This window comes from Colossoma macropomum, unplaced genomic scaffold (genome assembly GCF_904425465.1).
Source record: "Colossoma macropomum unplaced genomic scaffold, Colossoma_macropomum, whole genome shotgun sequence".
In the NCBI taxonomy this organism is placed as follows: Eukaryota; Metazoa; Chordata; class Actinopteri; order Characiformes; family Serrasalmidae; genus Colossoma; species Colossoma macropomum.
The window spans coordinates 38,190,421-38,208,904 of record NW_023494805.1 but is presented as its reverse complement, the minus strand read 5'-3'; the positions used below and the strand labels follow the sequence as shown (position 1 = coordinate 38,208,904).

The following is an 18,484-nucleotide window of genomic DNA, read 5'->3' as shown; positions in this document are numbered from 1 at the left end:
CTCCTCGGCCTCCGTGGAGAGCTGGGAGAAGACCGAGAATGCCATAGCCTGACTGGTTTCATCATTGCTGAACTCACCTTCACTATGGAGAGTGACCTGTGGCCTGGAATCTGGCCCTTCTCCTGGACCAGGAGACCCAGTGGCACTACAATAGGTGAGGTATCTTCTCTTTCACTTATCGATTCAGCTGACTTAGAATCACTTTTCTCTGTTTTGGTCAGTCATGATGTTTCTCAGTGACCATTGCTAGTAATAATATGAGGACATACAAGTATGTAGAACCCAAAATTGTAATAATAATAATGTAATAACCCCAAAAATGTGATAAGAATTTGCACTTGAAAAATGTAATAAAACCCAATAGTGTTATAACTAGTGTAATAATGAAATGTCTTAACTGATAATGTATTAATACTTTATTATTTTAGTGAGAGTTTAGACATTCAGGTTGACCGTATGTAATAATTAGAAATTTATTATATTTGTAAGTTGCTCGTTTTTGCTAAAATACATTTTCATAATGAAGGATGTGATACTTTTAAAAGCAGTTTACAAAGTTTTATGAATGTCAGATGAAAAAAAAAGATATTTATGATTATGAAAACCAGTAAATCAGTCAAGGTTGACTGGAACACAACAAGGGGGCAGTATTACATACACAGATCAGCCATAGCATTAAAGCCACCGGAGCTCTACAATTACAGACTGTGGTCCATCTGTTTCTCTGCATACTTTGTTACCCTGTTCTTCAGTGGTCAGGACCCCCACAGGACCCCCACAGAGCAGTGGATATAGCAGTGGTGGTGGTGGTGTGTTAGTGTGTGTTGTGCTGGTATGAGTGGATCAGACACAGCAGTGCTGCTGGAGTTTTTAAACACCTCAGTGTCACTGCTGGACTGAGAACCAAAAATATAGCCGACAGCGTCCTGTGGGCAGCGTCCTGTGACCACTGATGAAGGACTAGAGGATGACCAACATAAACTGTGCAGCAGCAGATGAGCTATCGTCTCTGACTTTACATCTACAAGGTGGACTGACAAGGTAGGAGTGTCTAATAGAGTGGACAGTTAGTGGACACAGTGTTTAAAAACTCCAACAGCACTGCTGTGTCTGATCCACTCGTACCAGCACAACACACACCAACACACCACCACCATGTCAGTGTTACTGCAGTGCTGAGAATGACCCACCACCCAAATAGTACCTGCTCTGTGAGGGTCCTGTGGGGGTTCTGATCATTGAAGAATAAGATGAAAGGGGGCTAACAAAGTACACAGATGATTTCAATGTTATGGCAGTGGAAACAAAATTTTCATAAATATTAAAAGTCTCCTTATATTATCAGTTAAGACATTATTATTGTATTGCATTATTGGGTTTTATTACACTATCAAGTTAAATGCAAACCATTATTGGCAAATTATTATGTACTTATATTGTAACTGAAGTTTGGGGGGAGGAACATCCCTGAAACCTCTCCTTCTTCCAATCTAACGCCGTATAAATTCATATCCTCACCTTCTGTTCCTGTGACAAAGGGTTCACAGTGCCCACCGCCACCCCATCTCCTCAGTCCTGCATCAGTCCTACTACAGCTATGAGGGGGTCCAGTCTTCTAGATACAGGCAGAAAATGCTCAGAATTCCAGCCCAAGTTCTCAGAGTTCTCCCCCCTCCCTCTATCAGTCTTCCCTCATACTACCACCACCATGTTGAAGGCATGGTCTGAACTCAGAAAACCTCATTGGGTTCTACAAAGTGCCTCCCTGTCCTTTAGTTTAGTTCTATGTATGTTCACTTTGTACAACAGACATCATCCAGATTACACAACGCCTTCCCAGAATTGTAGTCTAGCCCTCTAGAGTGTTGCTAAGAGAGTCAATGTCAGGAAAAACTACCTGAGGCACGAGGAAGAACCACTGAAAGGAACCAAAACTCGATGGTTAGAACATAAGAAAGAAACGTTTACAAGACAGATTAAACAAAGATACAGGGATCATACGGAGAAAGGATCCAGGAGACAAACCCGTAACTGGTGGTAAAACTATCTGAAAAAGATCTGATTGTGTGAGACACACATGTGATGGGAGATATAAGTGAAAGGCAGAACTGCAACTTCCAGAATCAGGGGTTTCAGGTTCAGGTAGGAGTTACAGAACTAATCATGGTAGAAGTCTGAGAGAGATATGATAGTGGACTGCTCTCAGGAGCAGTCTTCAGTGGAGTGCTATTCTCTTCTGCTACATGACACAGTAATGACTCCCTGACAGGAGTCCATGTAGAGTGATGTTGGTAACAGTAGAGTGTTTTGAGGTTCCTGAGTGGCTGCTGATTCTTTGAGAAGTGACAGGTTCCAATTGCAGAGTGTTTGCTTTTCCATTGCTACCATCAGAGCATGAAACAGGCAACGTGCCACCAGCAATTTGAGTCACCAGATTGGATGATATTGGGTAAAATGGATAACAAAAAGCCAAGCCTGTACAGGTTTTAGATTAAATGGGGAAGCAGCCCGACAGTGTGAATACAGCCAGATATGTTTCCCAGTATTGTCACTGTGAGCCTAGAATATAAGACCCACACCACTGCAAAAGTCAGAGACCACCCTTAATTTATTAAATGTTCATATAATAAATTAAATAATAAAAATATAAACTGAAGTTTTCAAAACTGGAGTTCAAAAAATGATAAAAGATGTAGAGAAAATGGGCCTCCTAACAACCACCTGGAAGACCTGGTAGACACCAAAACTGCCCCCATCAGATAAACAGCACTTAAAGCTTTCATCTCTGAGAGAGAGGAGAAAATCAAGCTGCTTCAGATCTGAAAACATCCACAGGTGTTTCTGTCCATCCTTCCACTGTGAGAAGACGACTCAGCGCTGTGGGTCTGAAAGGATGTGTAGCTGTCAAGAAGAACCTCACTGAGAAAAGGAGATGGACACATCAAACAAAGAAGCTGAACAATGGACTGACCACCCCAGAGTCCAGACCTCAACACCACTGAATGTGTTTGAATACTTGAAACGTGAGAAGCAGAAAATGCAACATTGCAAAAAATGATATTTTGTCCAGTAAAATTATCTTAAATATAGTAAATAAATCTAATATTTCTCCTGTTGAGATGGTTGTAAGCTTAATTTAAGCTTATGTACCTCATTTTTGAATATTTTTACCTGTTTTAAGTAATTTTATTAAGTAAACAGTTCTCACTATATTGGCAGATCATTTTGCTTGTTTTAAGAAATGTGCTTGAAACCAGCAAAAGTATCTGCCAGTATAGTGAGATCAGTTTACTTAATAAAATAACATAAAACAAGTGGAAAAGTGTCTAGAAATAAGCAGAATAATCTTATAATCAGTGCACAACCATCCCAAAATGGGAAATATTAGATATATTAACTAAGATCATTTCCCTTGACAAGATGCCATTTTTTGCAGTGAACCAACTTCTAAGGCTGAACTTTGGAGGTGTGAAAAATATCCCTGCAGATTTCTTTGAAAAACTGAAAGTAAGGCCCTCAAAATGAATGGGAGCTGTAATAAAGAGGAAGAGTGGACACAGTTTTGGAGGTTTACATGTAATTTTCTGTTAAATATATGCCATCTGGACCTGTCCAGGGTGTGTCCTGCCTTCCGCCTAATGACCGCTGAGATAGGCTCCAGCTCCCCCTGCGACCCAGAAAGATAAACGGCTTAGAAAAAGTGTGTGTGTGCGTGTGTGTGTGTGTGTGTGTGTGTGTGTGTGCACAATATGCCATCTGTTTTAATAAATGAGGAGTGGTCTCTGCCATTTGCACTACTCAGCTTCCTCAGCGGTCTTTAAAACTCTTCTTCTGGATTCTCAAATCACTCCATCACAGTGAGCCCCCCTGACCTTCTCACAGACCACACAGGTAACCTCTGTGATAAACCCTTCCTGTACAAACCACCTAATCAGTCAAAACGAGCTGCTAGAATGACGAGAGTTGCAGGTGAATGGCAGAACTGAGGACGTCGCACTTCAACTACTTCCTGCTCCAGCGAGGGCCTGACTCAGTGTGGAAACTGATCCTCCTTTCAGAGCTATCAATAATGCAGATGGAGATTCAAAGCCCCGAGCTCTCTTAAAGAAGTGAACCAGCCCTGGATTGGGTATCGGCGAAGCGTCTGGGGGGCCTTTGAAGCAGCCCGATCGGCTCCCTGCTCTTTCTGTTAGGGTTCTTTTGAAAGAAACCGTTGCTTTTTCAGTCTGGAGAAGAGCTCAATCTAAAGAGTGGGTCCATTATGCAATTCCCAGGGCAGTTGTGAGACATGGTGACTGTTGCCTAGATTCCATGTCAAACAGGAGGCCGAGAGACTGGTGAGCGGTAAGACTTCTACTGCAGCTCCTTTAAGGGTTTGATTCAGTGACTAAGCTGGTTGGGTAAGCGCATTACTGTATTAGCATTTCTATGGAAACCGGTTCTCCTTCTGCAGCGAGAGTCTAATGAAGTTGCCTTGCTGAGGGGGAATTTTTAGATTTTTGAAAAACGTCTGTATAATTCAGTGGTTGGGATGTAAACAAAGTCATTGGGAGTGGTTTGATGTGAAATGGCTCATTGTAGAGGATCTTACTGACAGGGGTCGGTTCAATGCAAAGGAAATTAATAATAATGTAGTTGTGAAGTACATTAGTACTGGTAAAATAGTGGTAATGTTTTCTCTGGGGACTGCTTGGCCTTACCACACCCTGTATGTACCTCTCCACCATTAATATCCTTTAAAAATATGTTTTAGGCCAAAATGTCCTCACATAACTATCATAAAACAATGTCTCGGGTATCAGGCAGTGTATTCATAAACATTTCATGTAATGTATTTCTGTGAGGGAGCTTTTAAAGGCACGAAACTCTTCAAACATCTGGTTCGTGTCACCACCACTGTGAACAATTCTGACCCTTTCTCTATAGATTTCACATCAAACCACTTCACATCTTAACCACTGACCCTCTACTGCAGGCGTAATGAGAGCAATATAAACCTTCACTTTCTTGGATTCACTTTTCTTGCATTAAATAGTCCTTGATTATTAAATTACACAATTATAAAGTAATATATATAATGATTATTAATGATTGGTCCCAATTATTACATTCAAAAACATTTAAAACATGTTCAGGGGTCCTTTTGGAGTATGTTGCCTTGAGGCAACATTGTGAGACAATGGGAAGATATGATATAGATCCATGTTCCTGAAGTGGTGAGACCTGGCTTGTGACTGGCTAAATCCATTCCACTGTCGCACATTGTTGCTTTTAGGCAACAAACATATTTTTTTGCAAATTCTCATAGCAAAAAAACCTGATACTGAATGTGAAAGAGGAGGCTCAATTATGCCCACTAAGAGAAAGTTTGACCAAGTACATGCTTTTTAGTGACTTACCCAAACTCTTCCCTTTATTGTTAACCCTATTATTGTCTTTAAATATGTATAATGTTATTGTAAAGTGAGGAAAATGCGTCTGTTGCCCTGAGGCAACATCATGCAATAGAGGGTTAAATTAGACGGAAGTTTTGAAAAACTCTTAAAATTTCTGGTCTGCTTGCTAGGCTTTACGTTACATTGCATTAGCTGTGTTCCAAAGTCTAGGCTGCAGCCGAGCTAGGCTGCATTTCTCTGCCGCTACGTCATAGAAGGCCGATCTAAAGTGGAGGACCCTTCATTAACAGCCTAGAAATGCAGGCTATGTTCTTAGTGATTTCGAGGACGCATCAGATGTGTCCTTCCAGGCCTTTGGTTACCCACAGTTCTCTGTGCACGAACGACGCAAAGGAGAAAAAAAAAGCACCACGAAAATGGCAAAACAAAGCCGTTAGAGCGGAACTTTAAAATGTAAGTTACTCTTGTCCTTGATTTCATCTTCATGACCTTATAAAGTGTTAATTACTGATTAATTAAAGCCTTCATCCATTTATTGTAATTTAATCGGACGTATTAGCAACCATAGCAACAAACACAATGCAGCAGGCTCCATTTTCTCTCACCAGCTCTCTCACAAGTTTTGCGCCGCAATTGCAAGAGGCGGGATCTTTCTGGTGACGTCACCACGGAGCCATCGTTAGGACTGTTCCATTTGTGTGACCAATAGGCTACTAAGGAGGAGTCTTCACAGGACAGTCCTACTGAGGACTTGCCCTACTGAGGACGCAGCCCTGGCTTTGGAACGCAGCTATTAGTTGCTATTACTTGAACGTGCGTACTCTCGATCACTGGACTGCTTAGTATTATACACGGCAGCCAGTCCAAGCACTTTTAGGAGCTGCATCTTGCATTAGTCAACAGCATTGTCCTTGTTGTATTGTGTATTGTCCCATATGGACCTCTCATGTTGCTCTCCTCCGGCAAACATATGTCCACTAACACTCACCGGTGAGACTTCCATGCCAGTTCATTTCATAACAGGTTCATGTATAGAGACGTCGTACACATGGCAGCAAAACAAGCACTGATAGATAGAAAGTAGTAATGATTAGTGGGGATGGGCAGATGAGCCTAATGTAAAAATGACTGCTGTTAGCTTTGTCTGTCAACATCAACGGAAAAATGGAAGTATGAGCAAAAATAGCTTTCAGAAACCAACTTGAGAAAAGAGTATCAGGTCAAAAACCTCCCTGGAGTCCAGCATCTAAAGGAACTAAAGTTAGTCAGGGACTATTGTTCTCTTTTTAGGATCTCTTTGAGCTAAAATAATACACTAAAGCTCCAGAATTAGACGTGTGAGCACCCAGGAGCTGAACCGGCAGAACAGAATGAAAGGCCCTTTTTTTCACAGCACATTCAAAAATAAGAAGTGACCCAGTGGAACTTAGCGTTCGAGTTCATTTTCCACCTGCTTTAGACAGCTGTAACCACCATAACTGCAATTAAAGATTTAATTGTCTTTTTTGGTCTTTTTATGCCACTCTAAAGCACCTGAATTGGCTGGTTGCTAGTTAGCTTAACGTATTGGCTAATATGAGATTACATGCTGTACTGTTGTGTGCACAGTCCAGCAAGGCTCCTGTTTTTTCTCTTGAGAGTGAACTGATGAAGTCAGTTGTCCAATTATTTTAGCTAATAATTTAACACTAGTTCAGTCTAGTGCACTTCTCTGCATTAACACTGACAGAAATGTCTACAGAATCATGTGTAGACTCAAATAATCCTTCTTTTTTTGTAGTCAAGTCCAAAAATATGAGCAAAAACATTCCCTGTTCTGTGGAGGCTAGCACAACTGCAAACAGGGTAATGTCAGCTTCTTAACTAGCTAATGTAGCGGACTTTAAAATTAGCAGTTCTTTTTTAGAAAAACAAAACCAGCTTAACTGGTCACCAGCAAAATCAGCATATGTTGTGTTTTGGAAGCTGGTATTCTTGTCATCCAGTATGTGCAAGCTGGGTGACCAGCTAAAACAGCACCACACCATCACTAGACTAGCATAAACCAGCTTAGACCAGCATGAAATGAAGGACAGCGCTTAACTTTTCCTTCAGAACAAAGGATTTGCTAAATTGTTGTTGGTTTCTGCTGCCAGTTTTACCAAAAACAGAAGAGAACAACCTTGAGTAGCATTAGGACTTCTAATCTCAAACAGATACTAAAACCCATAAAACTGGAACCTTTGGAGTTTGACCGATGGAAAAAGCAGTTTCAGTCTTCTGGTGCTATCTCTGCTTTTGTTTTGCAGTGCAAAACCTAAAAAAAAAGAATTGTGAACTACAGCACAGTCTTACAATTGATGGTTCTTCAAGGGTTCTTTGGTAAAGAAAATGCTTCTATATAGATTAACATAGATAAACACTCAAAGAGCCCTTTGCATGATTAAAGTGTTCTGTGCATTGTCAAAGGGTTCTTCAGAATGTGCTGTAGATGGTTCTATATGGAACCTTTTGGAAAGGGCTTATATATAGAACTAAAAGGGTTCTACCCTTTTCAAAAAGGTTCTATATAGAACCATCTCCAGCACATTCTCCATTAATTTGATGTACCAAAACCCTTTAATCATGCAAAGGGCTCTTTGAGTGTTTACGGTTCTATATAGAACCATTTTCTTCACTAAGGAACCCTTGAAGAACCATGATTTTACGTGTGTACATGTGAATAAAAGTGAGGAACAAGTAGCCTCATCACATTCCTCAAAAATACCTGACCTGAAGTGGCACTTACCACCAAAGTCCTTATTCATGGTTTCCTTCTATTCTCAACGGCAGTTGCCATGACGTCACAACAGTTCCTCTAGAATGGGCTAAACTTCCGTGTGACACTTTTCACCGGGAGTAATTACAACGCAATCGAACTGTCTCAAAAGCACAGGAACGTTATGTGCTGTCAGAGGGGGTCACAACCGAGGAAGACGAGGCCTAAAGAGCACGGCTAACGACATTAAACTTAAAAAATCCCCCCAAAATATTCATGTTTGCTCCTTCCATTTTGTGATAAAACATCATAAATGCACAAGAGATACATTCTGATGAACAAAGCGAATGTAGAATGCACATCTGATGGTACTTTAATCGGCCTACGAAATACTTTGCTACTGCAGTGCTAAACTAATGAACCATTACGGTTACTGTGGCAACATAACCAATTATAATGGTTCCCAGAGTAAATGCATCTTAGCTGGCTATGTATTCCAGTTTCATTTAAAATCCCTAACCTACCTTCCACAAAACAGCAGCGACGTGGCTACAAGATCTGCCCAGAAAAGGGGATACAAGACCATCCTGCTGTCTCTACTACACCGCTGTTTTGAACCATAACCCATGCCGAGGTTTCCCGACAGACTGGCCTGGCCTGGCTGCACCTCAGCTTTGAGAAATGTGAACTGTTCGCAATTGAAACACAGAACCCTTCCAATATTATTGCTGTAGATAATTAGAAGCTTCTGTGCTTTTATAATTCCTCAGCTCCTCGTCATCTACACCTTCAGAAAAACAAGGTGGTTGACATCTGGCTAGAGTTTCATATCATCAACCCAGACTTGGGGTAGGTTCAATGGATGAGGAACAGACTGGGTGACACCGTTTAAAGTTCTTGTTAAACGTTCTTGTCCATGTCGCCCCCTCGACACAACTTCCATCTTCTTGTATCCAAAAAGCGAAGCCTAGCGAGCAACACAGTTTAATAACTGGCTAATGATAAATCTCTTTGGCCTTGAAGCTAATCCGTACGCTATCGGTTGTCAACAACAAACGCATACTGGCAGTCGCGCCCATTCTCGTTCCAAAGATGCGCAATGCATGATGGTAAATGTTGTTGTCTAGGAAAACCGTGGATAGGAAGGTTCACTCATCGGCCATCTTTGCAACGTCACTGGGCGGTTATTTCCAACCATAAAGGACCAGAATCCTCTCTCTCTGAATGGGGAGAGACAAAATACTCAAAATTACCATTTAAAACATATTTGAAGTCATATAGATAAAAGATAAACCATGACAAAAACATCATGACCCTGCTGAAATAGAACCCATAGAAACCATTGAGTGTTTCTGTTGGTTTATGATGGTGTTGTAATGTGTTTTGGTTTTTTAATGGGTTGATATCACAATGTAAAGAATCCTAGTAGTTTTACAGTAGTGACCAAAGGCTGATTCTAAATGCATTTGATGGTTTCCTAATGGGATCTAAAGCTGTTCTACAGGAAACTGGTGGTCACCCCACCATTCGAGCCATTCCAATTAGAAAGCAAAACCATTAGATTTGATTTCTAATGGTTTCTAATAGTTTTTAATTCCTTGTTCAGCTGGGTAGTTTGTAGCATTTGGCTCAGTAACACACAAAAACATGTTTGTTCAGGTTGTTCTGCAGCAATGCTAAGCAGCCCATGCTAGCGTCCATTGCTAGCCACATTAGCATTTTTGGATTAACGACTGATTTCATGATGGTCTTGTTTCTTTTTGCCATTTCGGCTTAGCCGGCCGTGCCGCTGATAAGGTCTAATTACCACGCTGTGTGCAGCGTTCGGGTGTAGAGTGTCTTTTGTGTTCCTGCCTTGCTTTAGCCCAGTGCATTTGAGTCCGCCTGCACTAATTGAGCTAGCATCGATTCACGAACATCCAGGAAGCTGGACGTCTTCTCCTCTGTGTGAGCTTGTGTAGGTGTTTTACATGTGCTGAGTCTCAAATGGCTCCATATTCCCTATGTAGTGCACCACGTAACGCATGAAATAACAGATTCTAGTGCATTATATGTCTTATATACAGCCACTTGTATTAAGGTATAAGCTCTGTGACTATTTCAGTGTAGAAGCCATAGTTTTATGACTTATGCAGTACATTATATATGGCTTTGTGATCAGTTTGAGATTCATAGTGGGGGCATAGTCAGTGCTCTACCTAACAGATGACTCATATGACATACTGTGTCAGTCAATATCACATATTAAAGAGCCCATATCATACTTTTTGTTGCATTTATTTTCCCCACTAAGCATCACATGTGGTTTTATGTACTTTAAAACAGTCATTATTCATTTTTACATGACCATTTTCTAACCTTTTCTTTGTTTCTTATAACTTCACTCCTTATTACTTCAGTGTTAATGGGCGGGGCTAAACTGCTGTAGGCTAAATAGGTGTTGGTTTTCACGACATCACAAAAACAGTTGGTTCAAAATGGGCTTGCAGCTTAGTTCCCATACATGGACTGTAGGGATTGAGGTGTGGATAATACGTTTTGCAACCTTAGCAATGATTATATACTGTTTGATTCTGACACAGCAGTGCTGCTGGTGTTTTTAAACACTGTGTCCACTCACTGTCCACTCTATTAGACACTCCTACCTTGTTGGTCCACCTTGTAGATGTAAAGTCAGAGACGATAGCTCATCTGCTGCTGCACAGTTTGTGTTGGTCATCCTCTAGTCCTTCATCAGTGGACACAGGACGCTGTTGGCTAGATATTTCTGGTTGGTGGACTATTCTCAGTCCAGCAGCGACACTGAGGTGTTTAAAAACTCCAGCAGCACTGCTGTGTCTGATCTACTCAGTGCAGCGCAACACACACTAACACACCACTACCAAGTCGGTGTCACTGCAGTGCTGAGAATGACCCCCCACCCAAATAATACTTTCTCTATGGGGGTCCTGACCACTGAAGAACAGGGTGAAAGGGTAATTGTCGACCTACAAAGTGCAGCTATATGGTCAGTGGAGCTGATAAAATGGACAGTGTGTGTAGAAACAGGGAGGTGGGTTGAATATTATACCCATATGGGAGACCCAGCCATGTGTGAGGCCGTCCTCTTCATCAGCTCTCGCTGACTCGGCACTGCTGCAGGGCATTAAACGTTAACTCCACCGCTCACTTGGTGAAGTTGCCTCGCCTGGAGCAGAGTTCAGAAGGGTCGAAGGTTTCTTCCTCTTTGCATTTACTACCCTGTTCTTCACACCTGTCCACACTTAACAATCTGCACCGCTCACGGACCCTACTGGGTCAACCCTCCTAATTTCACACAGTAGCCCGGACCCCAGCCTGGGTGGAGTGGGAGTCACAGTAAGTGGTAAAGGCCATCCTTATACATCACTTATAATGTTTATGTAACAGTTTTCATTGTCAGCTTAACATTGTATTCAAGCTAAAGTTACCTAATGCTGATGAATCATGTTAATCATCATATTCGAGAGCCACTTTGTGGAAACCGGTGCATGAATCAGCACAGCTGTAGCCAAGAGCTAATCGTACCTATGAGCATGTGGTGATTTAGGTTATTGCCTCGGTTGCTATGGGCTGCGTCTTATGACTTTGGGTATAGATTAGTGAATTAGTGCTCAATATCCATGTTTTTCAGGAGAAATTTACTAATGTCTTCTTCTCTAATGTCTCTCTACAGTTATATTTTTTGGCGAGAGAGGCTCGGGGGAGTGTGGCATGGAGAACAATGTGACACAGATCTCTCGAGAGGACCTACAGGACCTAAGAGAGGCCTTCAACAAAATTGGTCAGTGTTCTAGCAACTCACCAAAACACAAAACGCACCATCTTGTCAACGAGTTGCATATAAAGAGTAGATTTTATTCGCCAATCTGAAAATCACCTGATTCAGAGTTGCGTGGGGTTCATGTGACGAGTCAAACATTATCAGATTTTACAGGAAGCTATGAAATATGACATTTACAGCAGAGCACCAACACATACTTGTGGAAGAGACAGTTTGATAAGAAATCTGTCTAAGTCTGTCTGGGCTGCCTGTACATTTTTACAGATGATAGTACGTCATACAGTGTCAGACATATAAGTGTGGCTGCTTCAAGCATCCCATTCCACTGGCAAAGCTGAGAGCACACTATTGAACTCCTGTGTCAGCAACTTCAGCCTCGTAAAAAGTCGAACGCTGAGAGACGTTTTACAAGAAACTGTTCCACTTTTGCGGAAAAGTTTCCTGCCGGAGATGTGAGAAAAGCTGCTATAGCTGAGCTAAAGCTTAAAGCAGAGCAAAGCAAGTCTGCGTTTTTGTTTATATTATATTTTTTAGCCTGTACTAGCACATCAGCACGAACTGAGACGTATTTACAGCCAAGATGGTAAAATGGACAAAAATGTTGTGGCTCCCAAGACCCGTGTCTCTCCTAACATGTGGGTTGCCGACACCTGCCCTAGACAATGACAGCAAAATATTCACACTTGAAATCAAACATCACTGCTTGAAATCAAATCTAAAACTTGAAGTCAAATCTTGATTGCCAAATGCCTGAAATCAAGAAATGTATTTTCAGATCGATTCCCAGCCCTAACTAATTGATTAAGTATGAGCTTCCATTACTTGTTAGCTACATTAGCCTTATAGCTCCAGAGCCAAACTAAAGAAGCAAACCCTGTATTTGGTGTGGTGCTGCTTTCAAGTGCAAGTCGAGCTTTAGTTTTCTACGAAGACAAACTTGTTCATTCGATTTAGGCTCTGGTTTAAAACAAAGAGGATGTGAAACGGTTGTTGTAGCTTCTGTTGTCTTTGGCCTCATTTCCTGGCGTTTTTGAAACTCAAACTGAGCAGAAAATGTGAGGTAATTGTACATCTTTAAATGTACTTTACTATTAAGATGTGTTATATTTGTATAGTGTTAGTTGATAACGTTGATGGACCGTTTGCGTCTTGCTTCCACCCTGATTAAAATAGCGCTGACGCCACAACTCGGCCAAGTTTGATACACTCGACTTCATCGTCCAACTGTTCGAGAGTGTTCACGTGGTGGTAAACTTTTTTCTGATAAAACTGAGACCACTTGAAAGCAGCATAAGCGGACGATTGTGCGAATTTCATGTCTTTGAGATGTAATGAGTTTCGTCCATCAACAGAGAAATGGGCCGAGCTGTGAACGGCGTCGAGAGTTTATTTGATTTACAATGCCTTCAGTGGGATTTATAAAAATGCATACTGCTTATTGATTCTAAGTTACGGCTTCTTGCTGGCACCACCCCGCGGACGAAAACTCACTTTTATAAATGGGGACGAGAAATTGTGTAACATATTTACCAAATGAAAGTGGATCCATTTCACTAATATTGATCTGCATCTCTGTCTCTCTTGCAGACATTGATAACAGCGGTTACGTCAGTGACTTTGAGCTGCAGGAGCTCTTTCGGGAAGCTAGCTTCTCTTTGCCAGGGTACAAGGTGCGAGAGATAGCGGAGAAGTTCATCGCCGGGGACACCAACAAAGACGAGAAAATTAGCTTTGAGGAGTTTGTTGCGGTAAGGCTTTTTATTACTGTACTGAGATATAATATCATCTGGAGCTTCTAATATACACAACCTATTACAGCTGGACTCTTACTGAGCCTACTGAGAAAGTGGATTTGTCGAGGGCAATTCCACCCAAATGTCAAGATTTTATACGACACTGAGGTCAGATAACACAACCTGATTGGCTGAAAAGCATTCTATACATTCTATACCTGTATCAATCCACTGACCACTTGTTGCTGTGTAACAACAGTGGACGCTTTACTTTAAGCTGGTGCTAAACATTAACGACACATTAACATTAGTGAATTAAGAGGGTTCTTCTATTGTTACAAGCTTGACATCATGGCAATAGAACCCTTTTTGGTGCTATATAGAACCATTTTGAAACAGGTTCTGTGCAGAATCATCATCTACAGCACATTATTCATCAATCTGAAGAACCATTTCACAATGCAAAGGACTCTTTAATGATGCAAAGGGTTCTTTGAGTGGTCATGGTTCTATATACACCCTTTTTCCTTCATGAAGATCCCTTGATGAACCATGTTTTTAAAAGTGTAGTAGGGCTGTTTGGGTCCAGAAATTTTGGACTCGACTCCAACTTACATTTACGGCATTTGGCAGACGCTCTTATCCAGAGCGACTTCTAATTTGATCATTTTTAAACAGGTAGGCGAAGGGAGTGTTAGGCGTCTTGCCCAAGGACTGTATGTAGTGTAGGGTGCTTGCCTGAGGGGACTGAACCCCAGTCTATGGTGTAGAAGGCAGAGGTGTTACTCACTACACTATACCAACCAATTCTGATTCCAAGTGGTGGGAATCTGTAGAGTCGATTCCACACAACAGTCTTGATTCCAAAACACAAAACATAAAGAACATCTGTTAACATCTGGCAAAAATAAATAGCGCAATATTAATTATCGTTGACTTTAGCGAGGTAATTGGGAGAGCTAATGCTAGCTACATTAACAGGAGCAGTCTAAGTTTACCTGATTCTCTCGTTAACTCCTTCAGGTGGGAATGACAATGTCAATTGATTGTAAGTCAATTTTTCGTAACAGATTTTGCATTTTATTTTGTTTCTGTACATTTAAAAACGTACATTTAAAACAAGTTGGGCTTCCGGTGTTGGATCAGTTACTCAAAAGTAATCTAAAAGTAATCTCACCACTCATTACTTTACATCCCCATACAAATCAGTACCAACTGGAAGTACAACAGAAAATTGAACTGTGCTTTCAGTTTATTCAGACAGAAAGAGCCAATCAAAGTAAACATTATTTACAATGCCGGTCACTAACCCTGCCTTTAATATGAGCAAGACAGCCAGTCATGTTGCATGAATGAATGCCCTATTTTGCCACGGCTGAAAGCTGAGCCAGAGTGCCGTCCCATTAGTTATTGATGAGTTGCATGAATGAAGGCATTAAAACCTACAAACTAGCCACTAGTTCAAAGTAGACAAAACCAGCTGGAATAAAACCTTTATGAGAAAACTTAAATGCATATAGAGTTGTTCTCAAATGATAATCGAGTCAGGTCTGTTTAGGTGAGGTTTGGACTCTGGCCTCTTCAGCTCTTTATCCCTAAGTTTCATATTAATGTGATTCGATGCTTTGAAAGATTGTTTGCTGAGTGTACAAACATTTCCCACACTCACCCTGCTCACATTCACAGAGTCAGTTGACGCAGGTTATTAGTGCTCAATTTATGTACAAGAACAGTGCATAGAGAGGAAATATATCGCTGCGGTCAGAACAAAACCTCTTGCCAAAATTTCATGCTGAATGGACCAACAGAAATGCTCCAAAGGTGCTTGTAAAAAAATCTTGTTCCATTAACTTCCATTCAAAGTAAAGAATGTTTCCTCCTCCAGTAAAGTTAACTTTTGGGAAATATATGGTTTTGTTCTGACTGCAGCGATATAATCTATATAGAGGAAATTTATCATATATAATATGCTCCCCTGATAGACAAATCAGACAAACCTACCCCCGACTCTGGGGACTTTTTTATTTTGCAAAACTACAGGGCGATTCACTCGAAAGAGGCCCTGAATATTCTGTTGTAACTCCGGTTAGGCTGAAGCAACCCGAACCAAAAAAATATGCTACATACCTTGACGTATGTGTAATCGATTGTATTACATGCAATGCTGGAAGTGATCTCCTATTCTGCCAGACACATGAAGGGGTACGGGGGGGTCTGCACCCGGAAGTTGCAAACAGACATTAAACGTTGTGACAGCTGTCCAGCGCTTACCTCATCGCTCTGACGCAGGGGCATCCCAGCTTGTTTGAAGCTCCATATACTGAGGAGCTCATTGCGAGTTGTTTTGTTCAGATTGCTTCATCCTAGCAAGAGTTATTACAGAATATTCGGGGCCTCTTTCGAGTGAATCTCCCTGTATAAACACAATAGAGTACTCTAGATTGAGTCTTACAGCTGAGTTATTCCTTGCAGTAACCGTGCTTAAATTGCTAACCTTCACAAGATTTAGCTCACTACTGTGCTGGAGTGTCTGACCATCTCACACCTTGCGATCATTTAATATTCCGTCTGATCCCACAGATATACCAGGAGCTGAGAAGCAAAGAGGTGAGAGAGACCTTCCGCAAGACCATCTCCAGAAGGGATGGCATCCGCTCTTTCGGGGGAACCTCAGGAATCTCCAGTGAAGGAACGCAGCACTCATACGCTGGTAGGACTTGGCTTGGCTAAAATGCTGAATCAGTTTCAGAAACAAATCACACTTTTGTCACTCTTCAGAACGGAAACCTAGTCGTATCTCTCCCAAATGTATCAGCTTTAATATGCTAACATTTATGGCCTTCTTCAGTCGCTCAGTGCCATATTTTAGCCTTTGCTGAAAGCTGAGCCAGACTGCCGTCCCATTAGTAGTGATGAGTTGCATGAATGAGGTCATTTTATAGCCCTCGCCTCTGCATGGCTTCCAATAGTAATCTGAGTCTGCCACTTGTATTGCTAATGTTTTGTCTGTCGAATTGGCCCTCAGACGAAGAGAAAGTGGCCTTTGTGAACTGGATCAATAAGGCCTTGGCAAACGACCCTGATTGCAAACATCTCATCCCTATGGACCCCAGTGATGACAGCCTGTTCAAATCAGTCAAGGATGGAATACTTCTATGGTAATATGAGCACACGTGTGTTTGTTTATACACCACTGTGGAACTGTGCATAGCATTCTTTTCACTAGTTTCTACTGATACATCTAGGTCAGGGATCGGCAACCAAAACGTTAGGAAGAGCCGTTTTGTGCTTTCAGCAAAAATCAAACCATCTTGGGAGCCACAATATTATGTCCATTTTACCATCTTGGCTGTAAATATGTCTCAGTATGTGCTGATGACTTAGTATAGGCTAACAAATTTAATATAAATGAAAACGTAGACTTACTTTGCTCTGCTTTAAGCTTTAGTTCAGCTATAGCTGCTTTTCTCACATCTCCAGCGGGAAACTTTTCCAAAAGTGGAACAGTTTCTTATAAAATGTCTCTCAGCATTCGATTTTTTTACGAGGCTGAAGTCGCTTCTCATTCGCCAGCTTCTTGTTTGAATTTTCCCGTTCCACCTTAAATGGTGCCTGAGGCGCCAGAATGTAACTGCAGCACCATTTAAGGTGGAACGGGACAGTTCGAATGAGAAACTGACTTCAGCTTTGCAACTTTTTAGTGTTTGACAGTTTCTCACTGCAGGTTAAACGTATTAGGAAACCAGCTGGAGTGATTATAAATGTAAATAAGTTTATTCATCTCCAGTTTATCATAAGCAGTGTGCTTTTGTCTGTCTATAGAAAGCTGTTGCATTGATTAGTTGTATTTATTTGCAGCAAAATGATCAACCTGTCCCAGCCAGACACGATCGATGAAAGGGTCATCAATACAAAGAAACGCACAACGTTCACCATGACTGTAAGTACTTATCTCTTCAAACATACAGATGGATAAGAAATTAAAGGTAACATAAAGTTGGTTAGAAAGGTCCCTCAGTTAATGTTTTGATGATGATGGTGGAGACTGTTGGTCCAGAATCCTCCATAGGTGTTCAACTGAGTTGAGATACCACAGCGCATGATCATCATTTTCACACAGTGACCCCTCATTCCCTGCCGTGTAGATGGGGGCATTGTCATCCTGGAAGGGACCACTCTCATTAGAGTCAGACTCACTGGACCCCGTCACTATTGAAACACCGTCCACCTGAGCTTTCTTTGCGACTGAAGCTCCTGCCATCTTCGCCCCAATAATGAACCCTCTTTCGAAGTCACACTAGAACTTTTTTCCAGACCTGTGACCGCTTGATCTGTGAGTTCAGTATGTGTCAAGTGTGAAAGCTGTTTTTGAGCCTGGGAGTAGTCCAAAGAACTGATCTCTGGTCCTCCTGAAATCAGTGGTCTGGGGTTCCCTTCCATCGAACTCTGGTGCGGTTCCGGTATCTGCTCCCGGCGCCATGTTTGGCGATGCATCATTGGTTAATTCTGTAACCTGATTGCTTCGAATTATCGCGTCACTTCCCTTTTCAAGTTTCATGATGGCGGTGAAATGCCATGTATCCAGAAAGTGCTCTTCTACGCCTTTAGTGTTTGAATCCAAGGAAAATAACAAAGAACATCAAACGGATGAAGCTAGTGCCTACCACTTTGTAAACCTGCACGCAGAAAAGTGATGTATAGAACTGCACAATCGATCCACGGTTCAGAATTCTTGTGTGTGAAAGCAAACCAGCAATAATGAGCCGTTGGGTGCGCAAGTATTCGGAACAAGAGTAAAAACACCCTTAGATCTTTT

General features: G+C 41.5%; 1 protein-coding gene across 2 annotated transcripts in view; it reads left to right on the top strand.

The window, feature by feature from the left end:
- The first annotated feature begins 11,312 nt into the window (after positions 1 to 11,312).
- The window catches only part of pls1 (plastin 1 (I isoform)), a 30,751-nt gene continuing 23,579 nt past the window's right edge, over positions 11,313 to 18,484 (top strand). Inside the window, exons 1-6 of one of the 2 annotated variants that reach the window (XM_036596648.1) lie at positions 11,313 to 11,490; positions 11,828 to 11,935; positions 13,523 to 13,683; positions 16,249 to 16,378; positions 16,694 to 16,826; positions 17,527 to 17,608. In XM_036596648.1, coding sequence (XP_036452541.1) covers positions 11,866 to 11,935; positions 13,523 to 13,683; positions 16,249 to 16,378; positions 16,694 to 16,826; positions 17,527 to 17,608 — 576 coding nt within the window. In that variant the 5' untranslated portion in view covers positions 11,313 to 11,490; positions 11,828 to 11,865. Of the gene's footprint in view, positions 11,498 to 11,827; positions 11,936 to 13,522; positions 13,684 to 16,248; positions 16,379 to 16,693; positions 16,827 to 17,526; positions 17,609 to 18,484 lie in introns of both variants that reach the window. The other variant, XM_036596649.1, reaches the window with a different exon arrangement.